The sequence below is a fragment of the Daucus carota genome, chromosome 3 (genome assembly GCF_001625215.2).
Source record: "Daucus carota subsp. sativus chromosome 3, DH1 v3.0, whole genome shotgun sequence".
NCBI classification, from domain to species: domain Eukaryota; kingdom Viridiplantae; phylum Streptophyta; class Magnoliopsida; order Apiales; family Apiaceae; genus Daucus; species Daucus carota.
In genome coordinates this window covers 3,421,864-3,443,354 of record NC_030383.2, presented here as the reverse complement: position 1 = coordinate 3,443,354, position 21,491 = coordinate 3,421,864, and the positions used below count along the sequence as shown (strand labels likewise).

The 21,491-nt window shown below is 33.7% G+C and overlaps 3 protein-coding genes and 1 long non-coding RNA gene across 6 annotated transcripts; 2 read left to right on the top strand and 2 right to left on the bottom strand.

Moving 5' to 3' along the window:
- Positions 1-504: 504 nt before the first annotated feature.
- Positions 505-8,501, bottom strand: LOC108215370 (phospholipid scramblase family protein C343.06c). 2 transcript variants are annotated; one of them, XM_017387860.2, is made up of 12 exons: positions 8,347-8,501; positions 7,528-8,114; positions 6,443-6,529; positions 5,756-5,797; positions 5,593-5,637; positions 3,831-3,896; positions 3,674-3,730; positions 3,522-3,583; positions 2,803-2,923; positions 1,901-1,978; positions 1,721-1,827; positions 505-936 (listed from the first exon to the last, which is right to left on the bottom strand). In XM_017387860.2, the coding sequence occupies exons 2-12, from the start codon at positions 8,110-8,112 to the stop codon at positions 906-908; spliced, it is 1,281 nt and encodes a 426-aa protein (XP_017243349.2). In that variant the 5' UTR covers positions 8,113-8,114; positions 8,347-8,501; the 3' UTR covers positions 505-905. The 2 variants fall into 2 exon arrangements, with proteins under 2 accessions (XP_017243349.2, XP_017243350.2); XM_017387861.2 differs by having other exon boundaries at positions 7,528-8,126; positions 8,347-8,487.
- Positions 8,502-9,997: 1,496 nt separating this feature from the next.
- LOC108214460 (cell division cycle 20.1, cofactor of APC complex) lies at positions 9,998-12,939 on the top strand. Its single transcript, XM_017386462.2, has 5 exons — positions 9,998-10,541; positions 11,080-11,352; positions 11,468-11,737; positions 11,828-12,409; positions 12,517-12,939. Exons 1-5 carry the CDS (start codon positions 10,458-10,460, stop codon positions 12,655-12,657), a joined length of 1,350 nt encoding a protein of 449 aa, XP_017241951.1. The 5' UTR covers positions 9,998-10,457; the 3' UTR covers positions 12,658-12,939.
- Positions 12,940-16,163: 3,224 nt separating this feature from the next.
- LOC108214461 (uncharacterized) lies at positions 16,164-18,895 on the top strand. Its single transcript, XR_001805629.2, has 5 exons — positions 16,164-17,162; positions 17,395-17,487; positions 17,929-18,001; positions 18,109-18,236; positions 18,345-18,895. It is a non-coding gene; the product is annotated as an uncharacterized LOC108214461 (long non-coding RNA).
- Positions 18,896-19,455: 560 nt separating this feature from the next.
- Positions 19,456-21,069, bottom strand: LOC108213879 (uncharacterized). Of its 2 annotated transcripts, none has more exons than XM_017385668.2 (5): positions 20,898-21,069; positions 20,338-20,416; positions 20,075-20,256; positions 19,891-19,993; positions 19,456-19,794 (listed from the first exon to the last, which is right to left on the bottom strand). In XM_017385668.2, exons 2-5 carry the CDS (start codon positions 20,408-20,410, stop codon positions 19,766-19,768), a joined length of 387 nt encoding a protein of 128 aa, XP_017241157.1. In that variant the 5' UTR covers positions 20,411-20,416; positions 20,898-21,069; the 3' UTR covers positions 19,456-19,765. The 2 variants fall into 2 exon arrangements, with proteins under 2 accessions (XP_017241157.1, XP_017241158.1); XM_017385669.2 differs by having other exon boundaries at positions 20,908-21,069.
- Between the last annotated feature and the right edge of the window lie 422 nt (positions 21,070-21,491).

Genomic DNA, 21,491 nt, shown 5'->3' with positions numbered 1-21,491 from the left:
GTGTGGATTTTCAGTTTTTTAGACTTTTTTTTTTTTGCGATTTCGGTTTTTCCTGCTCGCCTCTAGCTATAGTTATACATATATTTTTATATTATCACGTACGTTCCAGCAGTGTCAAATTCAAACAGTATAAATTCAAACAATATAAATTTCCATCAAAAACAAATAATTAAAATCAACTAATTAGTTTTCTATAATATCTTAATCTTGATACAGAACTTACTAGAATAATTAGCATGGGAACAAAGAGTAACTAAATACTCTAATACTCTAATACTCTAAATACTAAAAATGGTAAATATATGTTCATATATCACACAAAAAGTGTTGCATTTCAAAATGCATTTAATGTGATAAGATAATGAGAATTCTTCAGCATAAAATGCAACAAAATATGCAAGTTTCTTTGTTTCTGTTCAACATTTGGATGTTCTGACTGATTTTTAGTTAACCTTTATCTGGGAGGATTATCAAACTTATCATTTCTACTTGACTGCGGAAAAATGTGATGCAAATTCAAATCAATTATGACACCAACCTTGAGGCAAACAGCAATAATGCAAGTTTACGCCCCATCCTTCAACCAAAAGAAAGAACTCAAACAACCGAGGACAGACAAGCTGATACAGTAAGAGCAAACGTGCAATATACATACCCCTGTTAACGTAATTTGCAAGTTAAACACAATAAGACTAGAGATCACTGATACTACTGATATTTCGTCAATATCAATTATGACTGGATCACTCTGCTAGGGCTAGACTCAAATCATAACATTCAGCACTGTCGGGTTTTAGCTGATAAAAGCAGAAGTTTCAGACAAGGATATCAATTAGCTGAGAAAATTAAAAAAGGTGGCGCTGAGGGGATCAATCTGCAATGACTCTGACTACTTCTGATGTCAGTTATTCGTCTATTCCAATAAAAGGAAGTCCCCTGGCAACAAATTTAGACAATGTTAGTCACATGTCTTCACATTTAACTCTATGTTGGCAAAACCACACTACAAAGAAGACAGTGGCTACACTGCCCCTTCAGCAACCACGAAATAAAAAGGAAATAAGACCTTACTATTATATTAAACATATTAGTAACCTAGAGTTGAGTTAACTTTGTCAAAAAATAAAGCACCCGAAAGTCTGTGCAAAAAGAATTGAGTCAAGTCAACTGACTATTCCATCAATTAAAAATTATATAGATAAAGCAACCAAAAATAATAGCAATGAATTATGCTGAACAAAGCTCTTGAAGTAGGATTGCTATCAATTGAACTGGCATGCCTTTTAGGAAATAAAAATTGTTATGAAATAGAAGGAATAACACCGATCTTCAATATTATTAATATAATCTTAGAAGAAATTTAAAGAATATCTTTATACATAGAATTAAGTTTAGCATTTCTATAAAAGCTATGTCTTGGCCCTGTAATACTTTGGAGTCCACGAATCAGTTGCCTCCTCCATAACAACAAATGCTTAAATGTGTGATGAATTGGGAATAGATCACGCGCAGGTCTAGTTAGCATGTACTTGCAAAAGAAATGAAAGTGATAGAAATTTTTACGTAATTATCAATCAGATTTATACATGGAGGTCTCCTTATACAGAGTACACAAATCAGGTACTAGTTCAGCCCACAATTGCCATGAAGAGCTGATCACAAGCACTTGCTATTGATGAGTGTGACAAAGGAACAATAAATTAAGAACTAAATAGCTTACCATCCACCATGTCGTGAAAAATAATCATTATCTAGCGACACAGCAAGTGCTACAGCTACTGCCCTTTCTGACAGAGTCAAAGGTCGAACTACCTGTAACTCTTCAGTCTACACCAGAAGCTTAGTCGATTATAAACATATAACAAAAATTTTAACTAATAAAAATAGCCTAGTAAATTACCAGTGATGCAGGACCACTCTTTAATACAATGTCGGAAGTCCCAAATCTGATCACATACTGACCAGCATCTGTCAATATCTGCAATTTACTAACATAAGAAACATCCAAATAGGCAGAAATGTAATTATATTTATACACTATACACAAATAACACAGCCAATCAAATCTCAAGACACCCCCACAAAAAGGTGCACAAGGGCAAAAAGAATTCGCTCAGAATCATCTAATTCCAATGTTTCAGATCGTTTAACATTTGTTTTCTATCTAAAATCAGAAGAAAGGTATCGTCCTAAAGTTATTTGCAGAAGATTGTAAAACTAAAAGATATAAAAGCTGGACCTTCAACATTTTATACCTAATTTCCCAAAAATAAAAGAGAAACCAGTACCTCATACAAAATTAAAATTCAAAAAGTCTAGAAAGAAGAGCACTGCTTTAAATTTGTAGACGTAACATTAGTTTCATGGATATAAAAGCTGAACTGCCAATCAAATATTATTTTGACTACAGTCCCAAACCTTATATATGAGTCCTTAAACCATTATTCAACTTGCCCGATTAAGAATAAGAGAGGAAAGAAGAAGGCGTCAGAGATTAAAAGATAGAAAATGTAAAGATGGTAAAAGATGTAATAATCGATGAAATCAGCACAAAGATTTCGCTTGTAGACACATTAAGTGTTAGACTCTAGGTTAATACTTAAAGTCAATACGTAGCATGTAGGCCATTACATTTTTTTTCTTATAAAATTATATGAAAGCAAAATGAAAAGTCCTAACCGTTTGTTGTTCCATATACATTTTTCAACTTAAAAGTTACTGGAGGGAGACAAAACTTCAAAGATTAGATTAAACTGCAAAAATATATACAAACTGAAAGGCATAGAAAGGTCTGAAAACAACCTCAAAACCAAAACCTCTCCAGTCACGATCTATCTGAGCCAGCACCTCCCCATTAACGTCCTTCAAAGTAAATGTCCAGTTCCAAAACCCGGGATTTTCAACCACTGCAAACTGCTCATTCCTACATATAAGTCATAAACAGATTTGCTTGGACACATAAACATGATATTGAATATTTGACAACTTGCAAGAAAGAAGCAACGTCTATACGCATAATTAATGATTTGAATGTAGTGATTAAAAGGAAATACGGTTTTCAGATTTAGGAAACAGAAACTTGTAAAGTAAATGTCAATTTATGATAAAGAGATTTTCATACCACAAATTTCAGTAGCACAGATTTTCATTCAGGTACAATATGCAATATGTAACCAAACAACACGAAAACCTATTCATTTTAGGTCGAGGATCTAATACAGTGATACAGTTGAATGCTTCATGACATCTTTTAAAATTAAATTAGGTGAAACAGACAAAAACATTGTCACTTAAAAGAAACTGAAAAATTATGCACCATCAATCTTAAAGTTATTGTTTGTTGATAAAGAAATCCAGGGTTGTTGCTTACATTTAAGGCTTTCAAAATATTTACTGGATTTTGATATTAAAGGTATCTATCCGTCTTGTTATTTTTTTGAATCACACTTTGATTGAAAAACTGTGGCCTAATATACGTGACGAAAAATAGAATCTTTGTAATATTTTACATATACGCATACCCTAAATACAAATCATAAATCCTCCTCCAAAGATGCCATCTTCTATGCACAACACCAACTTCCTGGAAACCACATAACACAAACATGAGGGTCCAGGGCACAAAACATTTTCAGAAATTATTTTACATTTTGGACCACAGAAGGTGACACACCTTTCCATTTATCTCTGCATAGATTGAGCTATTTATCCACCAAAAGGGACGACGAACCTAAAACCAGGCATGAGTAGATAAAAACTCTCATAGAACTAATAACTTCACAAGTAAATGGATAATGTCAGATATTGTAAAAGCTAATATAGGAACTCACCCTGAAAAGTTCATTACCGGAGGCATCAGTTATGTGAGCTACGAAAGGGCGTCTGGTGCGTAGCAACTGCAGAGAAGTACAAACTCTGGCATAAGCCAAAAGTATTATCATAGCATTCAAACAACCAAACGTGGATTAGTCGATACATATGTAAATATTCTCATTTCAATCATATTCATTTTTGATGTAAAATGAGTTTGTTATAGTACCTTCAATTGGTTGCTTAGTTGAGGCAATGTAATACTATTGAAGTTAATGACATCGAAGATTTAAAATTCATCACAAAACATTAATAGTGTGTGTGTGTGGGGGGGGGGGGGGGGGGGGGGGGATGATTCAATGAGGAACTCTCCTATCGTGGGGTAACCTTCAATCTTAGCCACACAAAATTTTCCTACTTTTATGTAACTGCTCCTCATGTGTACCTACCTTTGTGTGTAACTGCTCCTCTCAGTGTACAGTACCCACCTTTCATAAGTTACTTGCGTTCTTGTAAATTATGGGATCCTTCCATGTATTAAAACAAACATATACAAATAATTTTAAAAAATACAGTACACAAACAAAATTAAAATATATCCTGTATATTATATGTTCTGTATTCTATATATAAAATACAGAACACAAAATAATTAAAATATGTTTATTTATTATTTATTTTTTTCATAGTTTGCTTGTATTCTCTTGATTATAAGATTCTTCTATGTATTAGTATAATATATTTAGTTTCCTAAAAAAATTATTTTATACATTTTATAATTATGTATAAAATAAAATTTCTAAAAGAATGTAAACTAAGAAAATAAAAAAGAATTACACAAACAAGCAAGAATTATACTGTAAGCATTTAGCAAAAAAATAAAAATATATAGTATTGTACTAAAACAAATACATAACACTTAAAAGCACAAAATATATATACAGAACAAAAAAATATAGTACCCAACAAAATTTAATATCATGTACCGTGTATATGTTTTGTACTTTTCTACATTATATTTTATAAACAAATCATATATGTCACGCGTCTCTGTTTAGGTTTTAATGGTTGTGTGTTTTAATAAGTAATGTGCCTATTTTTGTGGCGTATTACTAATCTTAACTATCTTAGAGAGTTACTAGGTTACCCAATTTACTAGTTACCCACTGAGAAGCCCATATAATTTATTATAAAATGTATTATATATACGCACATATATATAATGTAAGTACTTGCTCAAATACAAACCACTAAAATAAACACTAAAATACAAACTAAGGAAAACAACCCTATATGACATCACCCGCCCAGGGCCACACCCGGCCCCACTCAATCCACGCTGGGACCACCAGAGTCTCACAAAGGCTCCAGACGGACTCATGGACAGGCTACAGACAGCCCAAGAGCAAAAACTTGGCCCCACCCCAGTCCCACTAGGCCTCACAACGACCCTACTAGGCCCACCCAGTCCCCATCTAGCCCCACCTTGGGGTGTATCCCCGGGCCCCACAACCATTCACGTTCCCCCCTTAATTGCATTAGTTTGTATTTTAGTGGTTTGTATTGGAGTACGACCCTCTATATGTGTGTGTGTGTGTTGATATAGGTTAAAGGGAGTACTATCTCCGGGTGTTCCAAGATCTGCTTGATCGCATAAAAAATTGAAATAAAACAACATTCATATGGCAAGAATTCTAGCTTAGATTTATAATCATCTGAAGTTTAAGCATCCAACATATACCAATACAAATATAAAACTGTCATTCAAAGTGTAAAACAGACCTGTCTGGCAATTATATTACTCTGCTCACGAATCAAACCTACAGGCTAAAAGAACTGATATCAGATTCACATGTAAAGAGCCTTTGATTTCCATACAAAATTCAAAAGCTTCTTAGTAGAATCATATATAGCAAACTGCAAAAGAAGTGAAAAGGGCACATACTGTTCCAGGATAGCTGACATCAACTATACCGTAACGATTTTCCTACAATTCCAAGAGATACATTAATACTCAATCAGTTAAAGCTATATGTTAAAAGTAAAAATGTGAAAATCAATTTCCTGTATTCTAAATTGAAGACTGAAATTAAAGTGGTTAAGCAAACTAAAATAAAACAAACATAGAAGAGGTATAAAATTACTATAGTTATTAAATACCACAACCTCATCACAACGATTAACAACTGAAGACAATCATACAGATTTTGTTGTTATTATTTCACGTTGTTATAAATAAAATATATTATATTAATCTACATTACCCGGACACTCCATTTTTGTGCTTATAGCCGTGTCCACCGGACATGACATGGGTGTGGGTACAGGATCTTAGTCGGATCCTTCTTATTGCAACCAGACACTTCACCTTGAGCATCGCAGTTCACAATGAAAATTTAGGTGTTGTTACAACTTGCTTATAGAGATCAGGGTCAATGAATGACTTGTTTCTATGTTATTCTATTAATTTTGTGCTAAAATTTAACATACATAATTAGTGTATGTGATTTATCTGCAGTAGACACTAGTTTTATGAATGTACAATATATCAATCTATATAAACTTTTACTTGCGTGGAGCTTAAGTGCAATCAAGTGCTGACATACTTATAATGAAAGAAGTATAACTTTACCTGCTCAAAACCCAGCATGAGATTGGCCCATTCTATATCCCTGGTAATTAACAAAGTGGATCTTGCAAGAAGAGGTGCAACCTGAGCCTGTAGATATTAATGGACATATAGTCATTTTTCATAATACAACAATAGGTTCCACAAACCTACAAAAGGATAAAGGGAATACTAGATTTAGACAGTATACACTCACACTCCCGATAATTGTAACAATCAATTTCGTTGTGTGTGGCCACACATGGATACGAAATTTTAGGTAGGATAATATATATGTGTGCTTTTATAACATATCAAATAAAATATATTTGTAATAGGTCCAAATTTCAACACTACAACAGCTCAGCGACCTAAGTCCTTGCAAGAAAACTTTAACTATCTCTTTCTCTAAACAATTAGCCAGGACTTCAATGCATAAAATAGTTTTCATCAACAGCATATGTTATCTTTGTTCCTTGCAATTAAAAAACCCTTAAAATATAACAACACTGTTGTAAGGTACAGGAGAGAAGTACAAATGGAAAAACATAAAAGGGAAGGATAAAGAGGTTCCTTGGAAGCCCAACCATAACAGTAAAATACCCGGGAAGGGAAAAATATGTAATCGGGGGAAAAAAATAGAGGGAAAAGAGAAGTTCAGCTTGTGCAACTGACAGATCTCTATACCAAAATAAACTTGGTATATAGAAAAATTACAACTTTCAGGTAAATCCACAGATTACAAATTTGAAGTTATCGAGATGGAAAAAATATGGTATACCCATGTAATTTGCTACCAATTAGGGAAAAAGCTGTATGTGTGTCCTAAACTAAACAAGAGCGACTTTCCGTTCTTTTTATTCTTACATCAATGATCATTGAAACTATCAATAATATACGATATTCGATCTTAAAGTATGATCCAAATGCTTGTTTAATTTTATTTCTGAGAGGGACTATTGTTATATCTTTGAAATAATTATTATACATTTACAGAACACAAGACGTTTGAGCAGTAAACAAAAATCAAAAGCACAAATAAGTTCCATCAATATCCCAATGTAAACATTGCACAATAAGTTGACTACAGTGAAATAAACAGTACCCACCTCAAGTGATGTAGCTGGTTTTAGAGGGCCTGTCATGCGTTGACTAGGGGGCGGTTGCTTCAGAATTGGTTTCTCCGGCTCACTAGTTTTTTCATCTGTAACAAATGCCTTTGAAAATAATTTTCCAAATACTTGCTGCAGAGAAGCTGGATTATCATACACTGTTTCTTCATCATTTACATTCACAGAGCTTTCCCTGATCTGCTTTCTCTTTTGTTTAATTTTTCTCTTCTTCCGATCATCAACCCAAAGCTGAACTAAAAAATCTCGGCTTATATTAGGATCCTTTCCTGACCTCGAAGAGTATCCCCGAAAAAAATTCCCACCTTTGACTTCATAGCTCGAAGACACTACAAACCTCTGCTTCAAATTCTTTATCGCTACGGATAACTTCCCCACATCAAGATCCCCGTTGCTCACTCCAGCAACACCTCCACCGTCTCCTTGTCCTCGACAATGAAAAGACCGAACTTTCACAACATCAACAAGAAAAGATTCCAGCTTCATCATACCCGAATACAACGACGCACATTTCCATATCTCTTCCCTAGCTCTAGAAATACGAAAGCCCTTGATTCTATTCATTACTGCCAATCAAACTACAGCTATTTTAAAAACAATAACAACAATTCAACTAAAGATTAAAAAGGGTTTCTCAAAAACACGAGAAAGTAAGCGAACAATAACAAGAAATTATAATTTGAAATCCCAATTATCAAGAACCCTAAAAAAGCACAGATAATATCATTTGCAGTATTAATTAAAGAAAATTAGCAAAGAAATGTGTAAATTAAAGATAGATTAGTGGGTGAAGAGTACCTGGTTGTGATCAGTGATTAGAGAGCTAGGTGAATCAACATGAGTGGTCTGATTAGTCGAAAACGCGGAGAGCAGAGGAGTTGTGAGGTGGGACCTTTTGGTGATACAACAGGGTCCACGTTAGATGTTTCCTATTTGTAAAATGAGTGTATTGGACCGCAGAATTTAGTTCATTAGCAAATCACTCCTATTTTGAAACATGACAGTTTGTAACTTTAAATTTTATTTAGCTTTCGATTTGTAACCCTAACCCTGTTAAAAATAGTCGTTAATTTTAAATGTTTGAGAAGTAATAGTGTGTATATTAGTTTTTAACAGCTACTTTACCTTATGTGACCCCTCAAAATTTATGTATATTATTTTGAAATTATTTTTGAACACACACAACAATGTAAAACAATTAAAAATAATATTTGGAATATGTATTAATATTTAGAATCTGAAAATTAGTTTATATATACATAAACGATGTAACTTATTTTAAAATTTTATTTCATTTTGTTATTTTATTCTTACATTTTGCCCTGTACTATTACAGTATGTACCATCAGCTCTTTTCTCTTTCCCAATCAATCGCCGTCTCTCTTTCCTATTTCTCACGCTTTCTCTCTCTCTCTTATTTAATCGAGTATCTCATTGGTTCACACCTTTCGTCAGCTTCATCTAATTAGTGGATTATTCGTCAATCACCTTCACCATCCCTCCGTCCCTCTTAAACATCCACCTCCATTTTCAACACGCATCTCTAACTCTCTCTTTCACCATCACAGGTTTCACCGATTTGCAACTGTCAGGGATCCGAAACGGAGGGGTGTGGTGTACACAAGCGGAAGGGATTGGAAGAGAGTGGTGGACTTTCATTTAAGACTGAAAGTACTGAGGTTGATATATAGTATCTAGTTGCTTTTAGTTGATTTTGTGATTGTTTTAGTTGATTTTCGGATTGTTTTTGTCTTATTAATACCGGCCCTGCAGGGGCGCTCATTTATCATTATTTACAACCGCTTGCAACTTATTATGCAACTAAATGTAATTTTCAACTGATTGTTTCAAAGTTGCATTTATGGTTGCATATATGATTGCTAGGAGTTGCAAATATGGTTGCATATGCAACCACCGTATTTTTGCAATTTTTTTTGAAAGATAGTATTTTTGCAATTTGTTTTAAAAAATGATAGTATTTCTGAAAAATTTCTTTTAAACTTAGGTATTTATGAAAAAAGCCCTTTTTAAATTGACTTTAACTATGCTGATTGTACATAAAATCAAGAAAATAAATAATAAAACAAAGGTAAAATCATAAGAAAACGAGTATACTTAAATAAAAGAGTAAATTTTTATATTAAAAGTACTAAATTTTTAATACAAGAAACATAAAGTAAATTGGGAAAAAAATAATCATTTGAGATAAAGAAAGTATATTATAAATATTAAATAGAAATTTAATATTAAATTCTGTTTAGAATATTAACAATAAATATTAACTCTAACTTTTTATATCAATAAAAGTTATATAACGCACAGTTTTTTTATTATTGGTTCTTGAATTTTTTGTTTTCCAATAAAAAATGTGCTCCTCAACAAATGCAGACAACACACGGCCCCACCGGGCCCTTGGGACCAAAAACCAGAAATCCAGAATTCATAAGCCCATGAATATTTTCAGACAACCATGGAGTGATCCAATGCATTTACTAAGCCCAACGCAGCAGCAGGGTACTTCCGTCACATCATTATCTCAACGTCTCTGTACACGTGCTTCTTATTCCTCACCGAAATAACTAGCCGTTACAGTTTTCCCCCAATCCTCATAAACCCTAATTTCACTACTCACCTAGCAGTATATAAACACACTCATAATCATCCTCAATTTCATTACAACCGCCGCTCAAACTCCAAGAAAGCAATCAAATCAAACATCCTTTGATTTCGTTGCTTCTTCATCTTAATCTCCTGATTGTGTTCTGCCTCTTGAGTTTTATTACATCTCTGTTGAACTAACTCTTGTTTTGCAGGAATTCAGTACTGTTTTGTCTTTGATTGTTTTGATTTGTGTGTTTATTATTGTTATTATTATATATCTGTGTGTTGTTTCTGTTGTTGCTAACGTTATGGATGCAGGAGCCGCTAATTCTTCGTATAACAAGGCGACTAACTATAGATCTCCTCTGCAGAGAAAGAATTCTCGAGACGATGTATGTGTGATCTCCTTGTCTGTATAATTAGTATTAATGTGTTTGTCTTTGTGTGTGTTTGGTTGTTGTTAATTGCCACGAACTCTTTGATTCGTATTTTATTCAAGAAATTAGCTAGGGTTTTGTATCGAGTTAGTTTGGGTTTTGTGTAATTGACGTTGGTTGAAATTAGGTTTGGTGATTAAAATCTGCGGTGTGTGTGTGTGTGTTTGCTCTTAAATGTGTCTGAATTCTAAAACATGTGTGTAATTGTTTTGTTGGTTGAAATGAGTCTGAATTTCTAAAACATGTATATGTGTGTATTTACGCTTCTATCTTATGTTTTTCCCCTAAAGTTAGCGAGTGGTTGATCTTGAGATTTATTTCAGTTTTCCTATACTTTTATGTGTTGTAAGCACTGACTTTATGATCCAGGGTTTTGTTTTGGTTGTCCATTGTCGATGTTAATGATTGACTTGACTTGAGTCTTTGATTTGTGAGGTTATATGTTCTTGTTGATTATTGTTCTGATGTATTTATAATTGGTTGGTACTTGCAGTTGGATAGGTTTATTCCGAATAGATCTGCCATGGATTTTGACTATGCTCAATACATGCTGATGGAGGCAAGGAAAGGTAAGGAAAATCCAGCTGTGAGCTCCCCATCGAGAGAAGCTTACAGGAAGCAGCTAGCTGAAACTTTCAACATGAACAGAACTCGAATTTTAGCTTTCAAGAACAAGCCACCAACCCCCTCCAAGGCTGTTCAAATTGATTGCTTGTCGGGAGCTGTTCACCAAGCAAAGCCCAAGACACGTCGTTACATTCCACAGGTAGAGGCACACACCACACCTAGTGTTTGTTTTCCATTTATTTATTCAATTTTAGTCTTAATTAAATCTTTGTTATATTTTCGCATTATAACTGTTTTTTTTTGTGATATCATAGACATCCGAGAGGACCTTAGACGCTCCCGATCTTGTGGATGATTACTACTTGAATTTATTGGACTGGGGTAGTGCAAATGTTCTTGCCATTGCTCTTGGAAACACAGTATACCTGTGGGATGCTTCTAATGGCGCTACTTCTGAACTAGTCACACTTGATGAGGAAAGTGGTCCAGTGACAAGCATCAAATGGGCTCCTGATGGGCGCCACATTGCTGTTGGTTTGAACAACTCTGAGGTTCAGCTTTGGGATTCAACAGCCAATAAACAGGTTTGTCACTTCTCATGTGCTACTCAGTGATTAACTTAAAAACATTATTATAGCAAATTACATAGCCTAATTTGTATACCTTATTTGCAGCTAAGGACTTTGAGAGGTTGCCACAGCTCCCGAGTTGGAGCACTTGATTGGAACAATCAAATTTTGACTACTGGAGGGATGGATGGTCAGATTGTCAACAACGATGTAAGAATTAGAGATCATATTGTTGAGACCTACAGAGGACACCATCAAGAGGTTTGTGGACTAAGATGGTCAGCCTCCGGTCAGCAATTAGCTAGTGGAGGAAATGATAATCTCCTACACATTTGGGATAGGTCAACGGCTTCTTCTAATTCTCCAACACAGTGGCTTCACAGGCTCGAAGACCATACTGCTGCTGTCAAAGCTCTAGCCTGGTGCCCATTTCAAGGGAATTTGCTTGCCTCCGGAGGAGGTGGAGGTGATAGATGCATCAAGTTCTGGAACACCCACACTGGTGCATGCTTGAACTCTGTTGACACAGGATCACAAGTTTGTTCTCTGTTGTGGAATAAAAATGAGAGAGAGTTGCTCAGTTCTCATGGTTTTACTCAGAATCAACTTACTCTTTGGAAGTACCCGTCAATGGTCAAGATTGCAGAACTTACTGGTCATACATCTAGGGTACTTTACATGTCTCAGGTACATATCTAATTTTAGTGCGTGGTGTAATTTATGAAAATGATTGAGTGAATACAGTTTTGTTCCTAATGTTCCTTTTTCTGACTTTTTTCTGCCTTCCATTTCAGAGCCCAGATGGATGTACTGTTGCATCGGCGGCTGCAGATGAAACACTCAGATTCTGGAATGTTTTTGGAACTCCTGAAGTAGCAAAACCTGCACCAAAGGCAGCCCAAGAGCCATTTGCTCACTTGAATCGCATTCGGTAAAGTAGAAGACTATTGTGATCTATCAACAGGATATTTAAAGAACCACCATAGAAGTACTAAAGACTTAACATATATATATTTCAGTTTGAGGTCCCTTTAACTGATTAGAAGATATACCATGTATTTATTTGTGCATAACACATTAAGCTTTGTTTATTTATACACTTGTAACAAAAAAGGTTGATTTTGCGCAACTGAATAGAAAAAAACCAACACGTACACTTATTGTGACGTGTACTGATTGGATTTTTTAATGGACATCATTTAGGTTTTCTGTATTTATCATCACTGCTGATTTGTATCATATTGTACTTTGGAAGGAAAAACTGTTATGGTTCTGTGAATTAGAATTGGCAGAATAATGAGCTTTTTCTATATTACATAAAAGATGACGGAATAATTAATTTTTGTTAATACTTTAGCCTCCCTTAGTCTATGTATGTGACTCCTCATGAGCTACCGGATCTTGTGACCTTTGTCGGGGATATCGAGGTTTTCCCATGGCAATGCGGTGTTGTCTAGCAGCAGAACCAGAAATCTATGACAAGGCTAGAAACCTTGGATCTCTTGATTTGAATACAGTAGTATTGAATCTTTTGTTCAAGTTGAATTAGGTACTGTCGCAGCGTTTGTTCGGGATGTCTGGTTGAACCCACCTAGAGGTTATTGATACTCTTCAGTGACACTTGTGTATGCCATGATATAACTGAAGGTAAGGTATATGATCAAAGATCTAAGAGCATTGTATTGTATTGGATGTTTAATTTTTCTAATGCTATCATAGGAAATGTTAGTATATGTTAATCATAATTTGTTAGATACTTATCATTTAGCGGAGCAAGTCATTTCTTAATTTTAGGTAACCACTTTCTATTTCTACATTCTTGGTTCCAACTTACAGAACATGATAAAGATAATGATATTACCGAAAAAGTATAATTACAACATGCAATTGGATAATAACATATAGTTTGGCTACGGCTCAATATGTTTATATTTCAAATCATTATTTTTCTGTTACTATCTCTGGACTGGAGAATGATTCTTACGACAACAATTATGAAATCAATATGAACTACTAAAGATACTAGAAATAATATCATCTCAATAAAAAAACATTATATATATATAATAGATTGATTTGCATTGTGTTATATTGTAATCTATTATCTATATAATACTCCAACATGGGGTTCCGTCAGCTCTCCATGAGCCAATTTATTCCTTCATCACGCCTCTGTTAAACCTCCGTTACGTACTTGTATGTTTCCCTCTCAAACTCATTCACCTCCCCCTTCTATTTCTCTCGCTTAATTTGTGTGACTCCTCGACTCCAGACTTCTTCAGATCATTTTTGCATCAATATTTTTGTTCAATGCTCGTGCTTGGAAGACTTTAGCGTAGGACGCCAAATGAACAATTACAGTTTTTCTTGCGGGAAGTTGGTCCTCTCCGACAGGTAAGATGTGAACTGGCTTCTTTAAGATCATGTTAGATATATAAACTATTAACCGTCTATTGCCTGTTTGATAAATTGTCTTGACATCTGCTTCAAGGTAAAACCGAGTCCCCCTTAATGTTTTTTTTTCTTTTACCATGGTTCTTTAGGGTAATTTTTCTGTTGGAATTTGGTAATTCTTTCTATGTTCATCATATTCTTTTGTGGTGATAGGTGCTTAAGAAGTATAATCATATGGAGTCAGAATCAGTAGATTTAGGTGCTCAAGTACCAGAGGAATTTAATTTAATGGCATTTATGTTTGAAGCCTTGGTGCTAATTACTTAATATAGGCATTTTTACATGAAGCTTATATAGTTTTGGTTTTACAGTGTAACTTTGTTTCTTCGCAGGTCATAGACATGGCGAACATTGGAAAGAGGGCGATTCATTATTTGCAAAAACTAAGTGCCGCAAACATCCTAACTGATCTAATTTTGAAAAGCCAAAACTTCGAAAGAGAGCAAAATTTGAGGTATATCCTGATTTCCCATGAGTGTGTTGACAAAGTGTTTACTTTTCAGTTCCAAATACTCGATCCAAGTGATAGGCCTAAACAGGCAGAGGTGATAATGATCTACTAATTTAGGAAGCGGCCTGCTGGTTACTTTTTATTTCTAGCTGACTTGCACATTCTGAATTATATGACCTTCGGTGCTACTTTCCATCACTTTGGCTTAGTGCCTGCCATGAATTAGATATTAACTCCATACCAGCTCTAATGTCAGGGTTCTCTGTGGTAATATACAAAGAACTTTTACGTTTATCTCTTTCCATCAATTCATCTTATCCTTCTGTTATTTAATATCATCATTGTTTTCTTATGACTCCATTAGTCATCTGCTATTTATAATTGCTGCACCTCTTCCATGTTTCTAACGCCAATAAACTTATATCTCAACTATCCTTTGGATAGCAGATCAGCATATCCCCGTCAGTGCTTCAGATGCTCTATGCCGGTCAAGGGGTTTATTATCATTTTTTGATTTGGTATCGACGCTATTTGGTGCCTTCTTTAAAACTCTCAACTTACACGATTATTATGTGATTTGCTGTTTGTCATAACAGTACCTTTTTAATCAATATATACAGTTACATTCTATAATACACAAGTGTTGGTCTAAGTTAAGTTGCTGATCTCTTAAATTTTCCGAACCTGATATCCTAAGCTCAAAGGTCAATATAATGCTAAATTATGTACATGGGGTTGCCTTGAGGAGATCATCATTTCACCACAAACATTTCTATTGCAGCCAAGTATATTCAAAAGTTTTGGACAGAATATCTTGCAATTTAGCTCAGCAGATGTGTAATATATTACCAAAATAAGAGAATGTTTAAATTAAAACTCTGTTAACTTAAATTAACAAAATTTTCAGGCTCCTTAGGTATTAAGGTGTTATATTATTAGTGATAGAATTTGTAATAGATTGCTAATTTATAGGCATATTAGTGGCAAAATTATAATATAAAGATTTTACCAGGATTCGCAAGATTAGTCAATTTAGACGGGACTTGAGGACTACAAGTAGAATCATAGGAATATAGTAACTCTCCATCCATTGAATGCCACTTATCGTCAAAAGGATATAAAATACATATAATAAGAACACATACTTTTTAAGCACTATAATAAGAACGAATTTCATTTCACGATCTTACACAATTCAATACTATGCATAAATTATGATGGATATATGTTAGCAGCGTATTCTTAGTGTCAGAGGTGCATTATTAAGAAAAAGTTGAGGTACAATAAATGAAATTAAAGAATGTATTCGCATCGGGATACTATGTGTACAAGAAAATAACACAAATAGGCCTATCATGGCCACAGTGATGCTTATGCTATAAGACCACAATCTCACTTCTTAAGTTATCTTATAATTACCTTCCTTTCTTTTCTTTATGGAGTAGCATGAGTCCAGAAGCTCAACTTTTAAGGGAAAATATCAACTTTGTGGTGGTGAGTGGTGACAGACCAAACAAAAAAAAATTGGTAAGAATTCTATCATCGAGTTTATATATCTGTATCTCAATTTAATTTTGCATCTTAGAGACATTTTCTGGTGTGGCAAATGCTCATATGATTATTAATATAATATAATGATTGTATTTAGAGAAACTCAGTTGTGTGAGTGTATATAAACTTTGAAATCATAGACAAAATAAGGGTATTTATATTTTTGGGTCTGATTTAAATATTCTGTGTCTGATTTTAGCATCTACTCTCCTTGTTCAGGGCTAGCACTACTATAGAAATAGTGAGAATGAAATGATGTCAAAAACAAGGGATCAATGGTCAAGTATACTTAAATCATTGCGACAAATAAAGTCTGGTAGTAAATTAAAACAAGGGATCAATGGTCAAGTATCAATTTACATAAATTACTACAATTCTCTGTACATGGTTACATTCTGCAGTAGCTGGCTTCATTAAAAGGAAGAGATATTCACATGTAAATTTGTTTTATACTTTTAAACTCCCTTCAGACTACATAAGTGCATATATAATTTGTGATATATTGTTTGTTATGTTTACATTGACTCTTCTAAGGATTTATTGACATAATTTTATTTTACATTTTGCATCTATTGAACATTTGGCCCTAAGGATTGGGGTTTTTACTATCGTATGCTGTATGTCTTCTTGGTCATGCTTTTGTTCCAAGCTGCTGAATATGTGGTCACCAGAAATAGCTTTGTATCAAACCAGTAATAACATATGGAATTCTAGAATGCTACACGCCAAACCAGATACATTATTAAAACGCAAGTTCTTTTTTGTTCAGCCAATTATAGCTATTTGTTTGTACATCTATGTGTTTGGAGCACAGATGGATGGGAAAAACAAACAAGTAGACAATTGCAAATTCCGGCAGGTCGGGCTGCAGCTCCCCTTGCTGATTCCCGTGTGCAATTTCACCAGCATCAGACCCATCTGATAGCAGTCCATGAAACACAGATAGCAATATATGAAGCACCTAAACTTGAATGCCTCAAGCAGGTATTGTGTACTACTCTTAACCATAACTACTTAAAATTGTCTGCATGACTCTTATCTTTTTCATGTCATGCTGCCTGGTGCATTTTACTGCACCATCAGCAAATTATTGTGGTGGCATATTATAGTCATCTGTATCAGGAATACGTAGTTGGTTCCTCAGTTGCCAAAACTTATTATTGGGCATAGGTTCTATAATTGACACCATTAATTTTTCCCCCCTTCTTGTTTGTAGTCGGTTCCATGAGAAGCAAGTGGTCCAATCACACATGCTACATATCTTGTGATAGCCAATCCATATATCTGAGCTTTGAAGATGGAAGTGTGGGTATGTTTATCAATAAATCTATAACTTTTCAATTCGAATGGGAGGGGACATGTTCGCAACGATATTATTCATTAATATACTCTGCAGTATTAGTACCACGTCATCGACTAACGAGCATTAAAATATAATGTCATACATTCTCATTTTCAAAATAAAAATAAAAAAATTCATACCTCCTCTAACCTGCAATAAATAGTCCAGTTGATGGTCAGCAACCTTCTGCTATGATACTAAATGACTCGTGGTTGCACGTGAGATCTCTGTACCTCTTTAGTTTTATTCATCTTCGTTTTACATTGTTAAAAGCTCATCAAGATGAACAAGTTGCAATACTTACATATAGAAAGATTCTGGATCATATATTACATAATCAGTTATTTCAGTTAAATTGATCTTAGATATCATCATGAATATGATTTTGCTGCCTCAAATTGTGTATAGAATGAGCAAGATTTGAAGAGAAAGGCGGAAGCAGGTTAATCGTGAATCTGCAAGGTCAGGGCTGAGAAAACAGGTACCAGTTTTTTGCATACATTTTGTTCAGTGAAAAATTAGATAGCTTGATTAGTTGAAGGTAGGTGTAGAAACCTCATTTCATTTTTGTAAAATTTTCTCTCACAGGAAGGGACCATGAAGAACTTGCAATAGAAGTAGACTCTTTTAACTGCTGAAAGTATGACACTTATGCCGAAATTAACCGATCGCCAGTGACTGCAGAGAAACTAACAATTGATAACTTTAGATTACTGGTATTTTCTCGTCACTTTTGCAACTATTGGCCCCCTTATAAATTGTTTACTTTTATTACTAACAAACTTCTGGTGTATAATATATGTTTTAAAATATTAAATTTGTAGGAGGTGATGAAAAATGCGTAGGCAGAACATGCATCAAATGTAGGTTTAGAAAACAATATTCAAAAGAAGGCATCAACGCTTAGTAGTACAAACCTACTCTTTAGAGTTGACGGTGCAGGCTGTGGTGCTAGAAATGAAAGAGAATGTGAGGTGAATGAGAAGATGACAAAGTTTGTTACAAAATTTCACAAACTGCTTGATGCTAGCCTCTGGGCGGATGATGTTGTTGGCTAATCAGTTGTCGCTGGTATTGCAACCTACATTCAGCTGACTTTTAAGCAAAGCCCGCAGTCTTGACATAATTATAAGCCCAAAATTACTGCTAATAGTAGCATTTGAGCATTGAAGTAAGGGTAATTTAATAAGAGAAGTCCAAGCATTTAATATTTACTCTGTTTTTAATTTTTCCTTGGAAAAATGTAAAGTGTGACTTTCAAGGTCAGGGGCAACGTGATAAGATGATGAATATAAGTTTGTAGATTGAAGAGAAACAAGTAGATGTTCATTAATCATGATACTGAGACCAATATGCATGGTCTATTACTTATTAAGTCTTTGTGATCCTCTTAAGATGATAAGTAGGTTATTATACTTTTATATATGTACAGCTTCTGGTAATTCAACGGAAGCAAAAGAGGTAAATGTTACTATAATCTTAACTGCATGCCAAAAGCTAACTGTGAAAAGACATGGTCAAATTATATTGTTATTGCCCTTATCTGTGTCTAAATTTTAACTCAAACCATCGCCAGAACATGTCTAGCTAGTTGAAAAGAAGTGACAGATATGGTTTCTTGAATGGACAGACAGAATAGTAAGCATTTTTTCGTTAAATCTCTAATATGAAGAAGCTACATCTTTTTCATATTACAAAGAAGATAATGGAATAAGTTATCTCTTTATCATCTTAAGCTCCCTTTAGTAAAGCTATTTGCCGCCTCGTGAACAGATACCGAATCTTGTGAACTTTGCTAATAACTTGATAATTTATCTCGTGCTAACACTTAAATAATCTTTTGCCACTTATCAGGCACTCTTACTCACTAGCCAAATAAAGTAATAGGTTCAACTTGCAAGGAACAAGCTATCTACTTCTATTGAGATGGCATGGTGAACTGTAAACCACTTGAATCTTTAAGGCCAAAAGAGAAAAACATTAATTGGTTAGTTACAAGGCTTCTAAAATCAACAATATTGCTCCATCTTCTAGTAATTATATACATATTAGTTAACAAAATATAATATCAAGCATTCTCATGATCCAAGTCGAATAAAATGTTTGCCCCTTAAAAATCTGGTTCACGTGTTTTATGTATTCATAAGAATCGTGTAGCTTTCCGAATTCATCAAGAAGATCAACCAAGCATATATGATGAAAACAATTCGGTATATAATCTCATAACTTTTCTTGAAAGCAATGGTTATGCTCTGCCATTCCCTTGATTAGTAACTACATGTACACAAAAGAAAAAAAATCATCATTTCTACCACTATCTTAGTAGTTATACGATAAAGATAGACACATTAGTTGTAAATATATGTTTACCAACTAGGTTGGGAAGGGATGATGTGAGAACTTGACCCTCCAAACTGATACAACAGTTCTTCCAATCAAAGTTTGCATAATAATCCAAAAATCGATAAAGCACCTACACGGATAAAAAGAGTAAAATACAATACTGAACAAACATGCTCATCAAATGCATAAATAACTACAATGTCATACACACACAATCTAGAAGTCCATTTAAAGATGAATTGAACAGCTGGAATATGAATAGAATCAAAGCTTCCAAAGCATATGTAGCCAGTAAACCATGAAATGCGCCAAGGATACGACATTCATAGTGGCACCAAGCTTTTATGAGCATAACTCCGCTTAAAAAGATGATTCTTGTTAGCCAGGTGATACCTGCATTACAATTAAATTGTGTTTTATTTTCTTTATAAAGAAGAAACTTATAAATTATCAAATTAAATGCTAGTGCAATACCTGTTCCGGAGATTAAATATGAAAATGTAACCTGCCCATTCCAAAAGACAATTATTTGAAGCACTTTCTTCATTGTTTCCTGCATCATAAAAATTTATAAAATTAATAATTATAATAAAAAATCTAATATGTTATTTTAAAATAAAAAATTCATAATAATCAAGTAAAAAATATCTTATACGTCTCATGATATGTGCAGTTTCGAAAAAATCAAATCAAATAATAAGCGGTGTTAATAGTTTTGTGCCACAATTTAATATATTAATATGTAGATTGGTTGATTCTAAAAAAAACAAAATTTTTAGAATGAATACTGATTAAGATCTGAATCTAACCCAAATATCTAAAATCAAATTCAATCGCGAGGTTTCGATACAACGCGATTAATTTGAAACACAAAATTTCAATCAAATCCAAATCAATCGACATTTTAAGAATGAAACAACAACGTAAATGAATTCGTGTACAGAATATATCGAATTAGATTGATTTCAGCCCGTTTTGTTTTGGAATAAATGTAAAAAAAATTTGAATATGAATCGAATTAGAAAATGACTTACCAAGTAATACCTGATGAAATCTGAATGTTATGTATCTTGCAAACTCTTGAATATAGTTGTATGTATCATGTAAAGTCTTCAATCAAACTAGATCTGAGTGATGAATTCGGGAATAACGAGGATGTAAAAGTTACTTTCGACAAAGATGAGTAAGTTATAAAATTAATGAGAATTTAATAATACAGAGTTTTAATTGGTTTGGATAGTTGGATGGTGGGTTTTATAGACTCTTTATACACAAGATATTAAATGGCGTATATATCAATAAATTTTGTGAACCGACCTTTCTCATAATCAAAATATTACACAAATAATAATTTAATGCTTTTCTTTGGTATATTTACTATAACTTTTAAGTTTATCATAATATTATATTTAATTATTGTTTTATTTCTTCCAAAAATAACAAGTTTCAAGTCAATTTTTAGTGTTAAACATATGAACTAAAATTGAGATAGTAATAATAATTTTAACATTCACATCAAAAGAAAAAATATTTTTAACATAGAATTAATATTAGACAAGTTCAAAACATCATCTTAAATAATATTATTTAAAAATCAAAATTTTAAATTTTTAATGATTAAACTTTTT

Bases quoted from the DNA above. Each gene is read 5' to 3' on its own strand.
- LOC108215370 (XM_017387860.2), bottom strand. From the start codon at position 8,112: ATGAATAGAATCAAGGGCTTTCGTATTTCTAGAGCTAGGGAAGAGATA. The intron at 3,731-3,830 runs GTGAGTTCCTAT...GCCTGGTTTTAG, and splicing joins CCGGTAATGAACTTTTCAGG to GTTCGTCGTCCCTTTTGGTG. The intron at 1,828-1,900 runs GTAATTTACTAG...CTTCTGGTGTAG, and splicing joins AGAGTGGTCCTGCATCACTG to ACTGAAGAGTTACAGGTAGT.
- LOC108214460 (XM_017386462.2), top strand. From the start codon at position 10,458: ATGGATGCAGGAGCCGCTAATTCTTCGTATAACAAGGCGACTAACTAT. The intron at 11,353-11,467 runs GTAGAGGCACAC...GTGATATCATAG, and splicing joins CACGTCGTTACATTCCACAG to ACATCCGAGAGGACCTTAGA. The intron at 11,738-11,827 runs GTTTGTCACTTC...CCTTATTTGCAG, and splicing joins ATTCAACAGCCAATAAACAG to CTAAGGACTTTGAGAGGTTG.
- LOC108213879 (XM_017385668.2), bottom strand. From the start codon at position 20,410: ATGAAGAAAGTGCTTCAAATAATTGTCTTTTGGAATGGGCAGGTTACA. The intron at 19,994-20,074 runs GTGTGTATGACA...TTATCCGTGTAG, and splicing joins TAAATGGACTTCTAGATTGT to GTGCTTTATCGATTTTTGGA. The intron at 19,795-19,890 runs GTAAACATATAT...GTGTACATGTAG, and splicing joins ATCCCTTCCCAACCTAGTTG to TTACTAATCAAGGGAATGGC.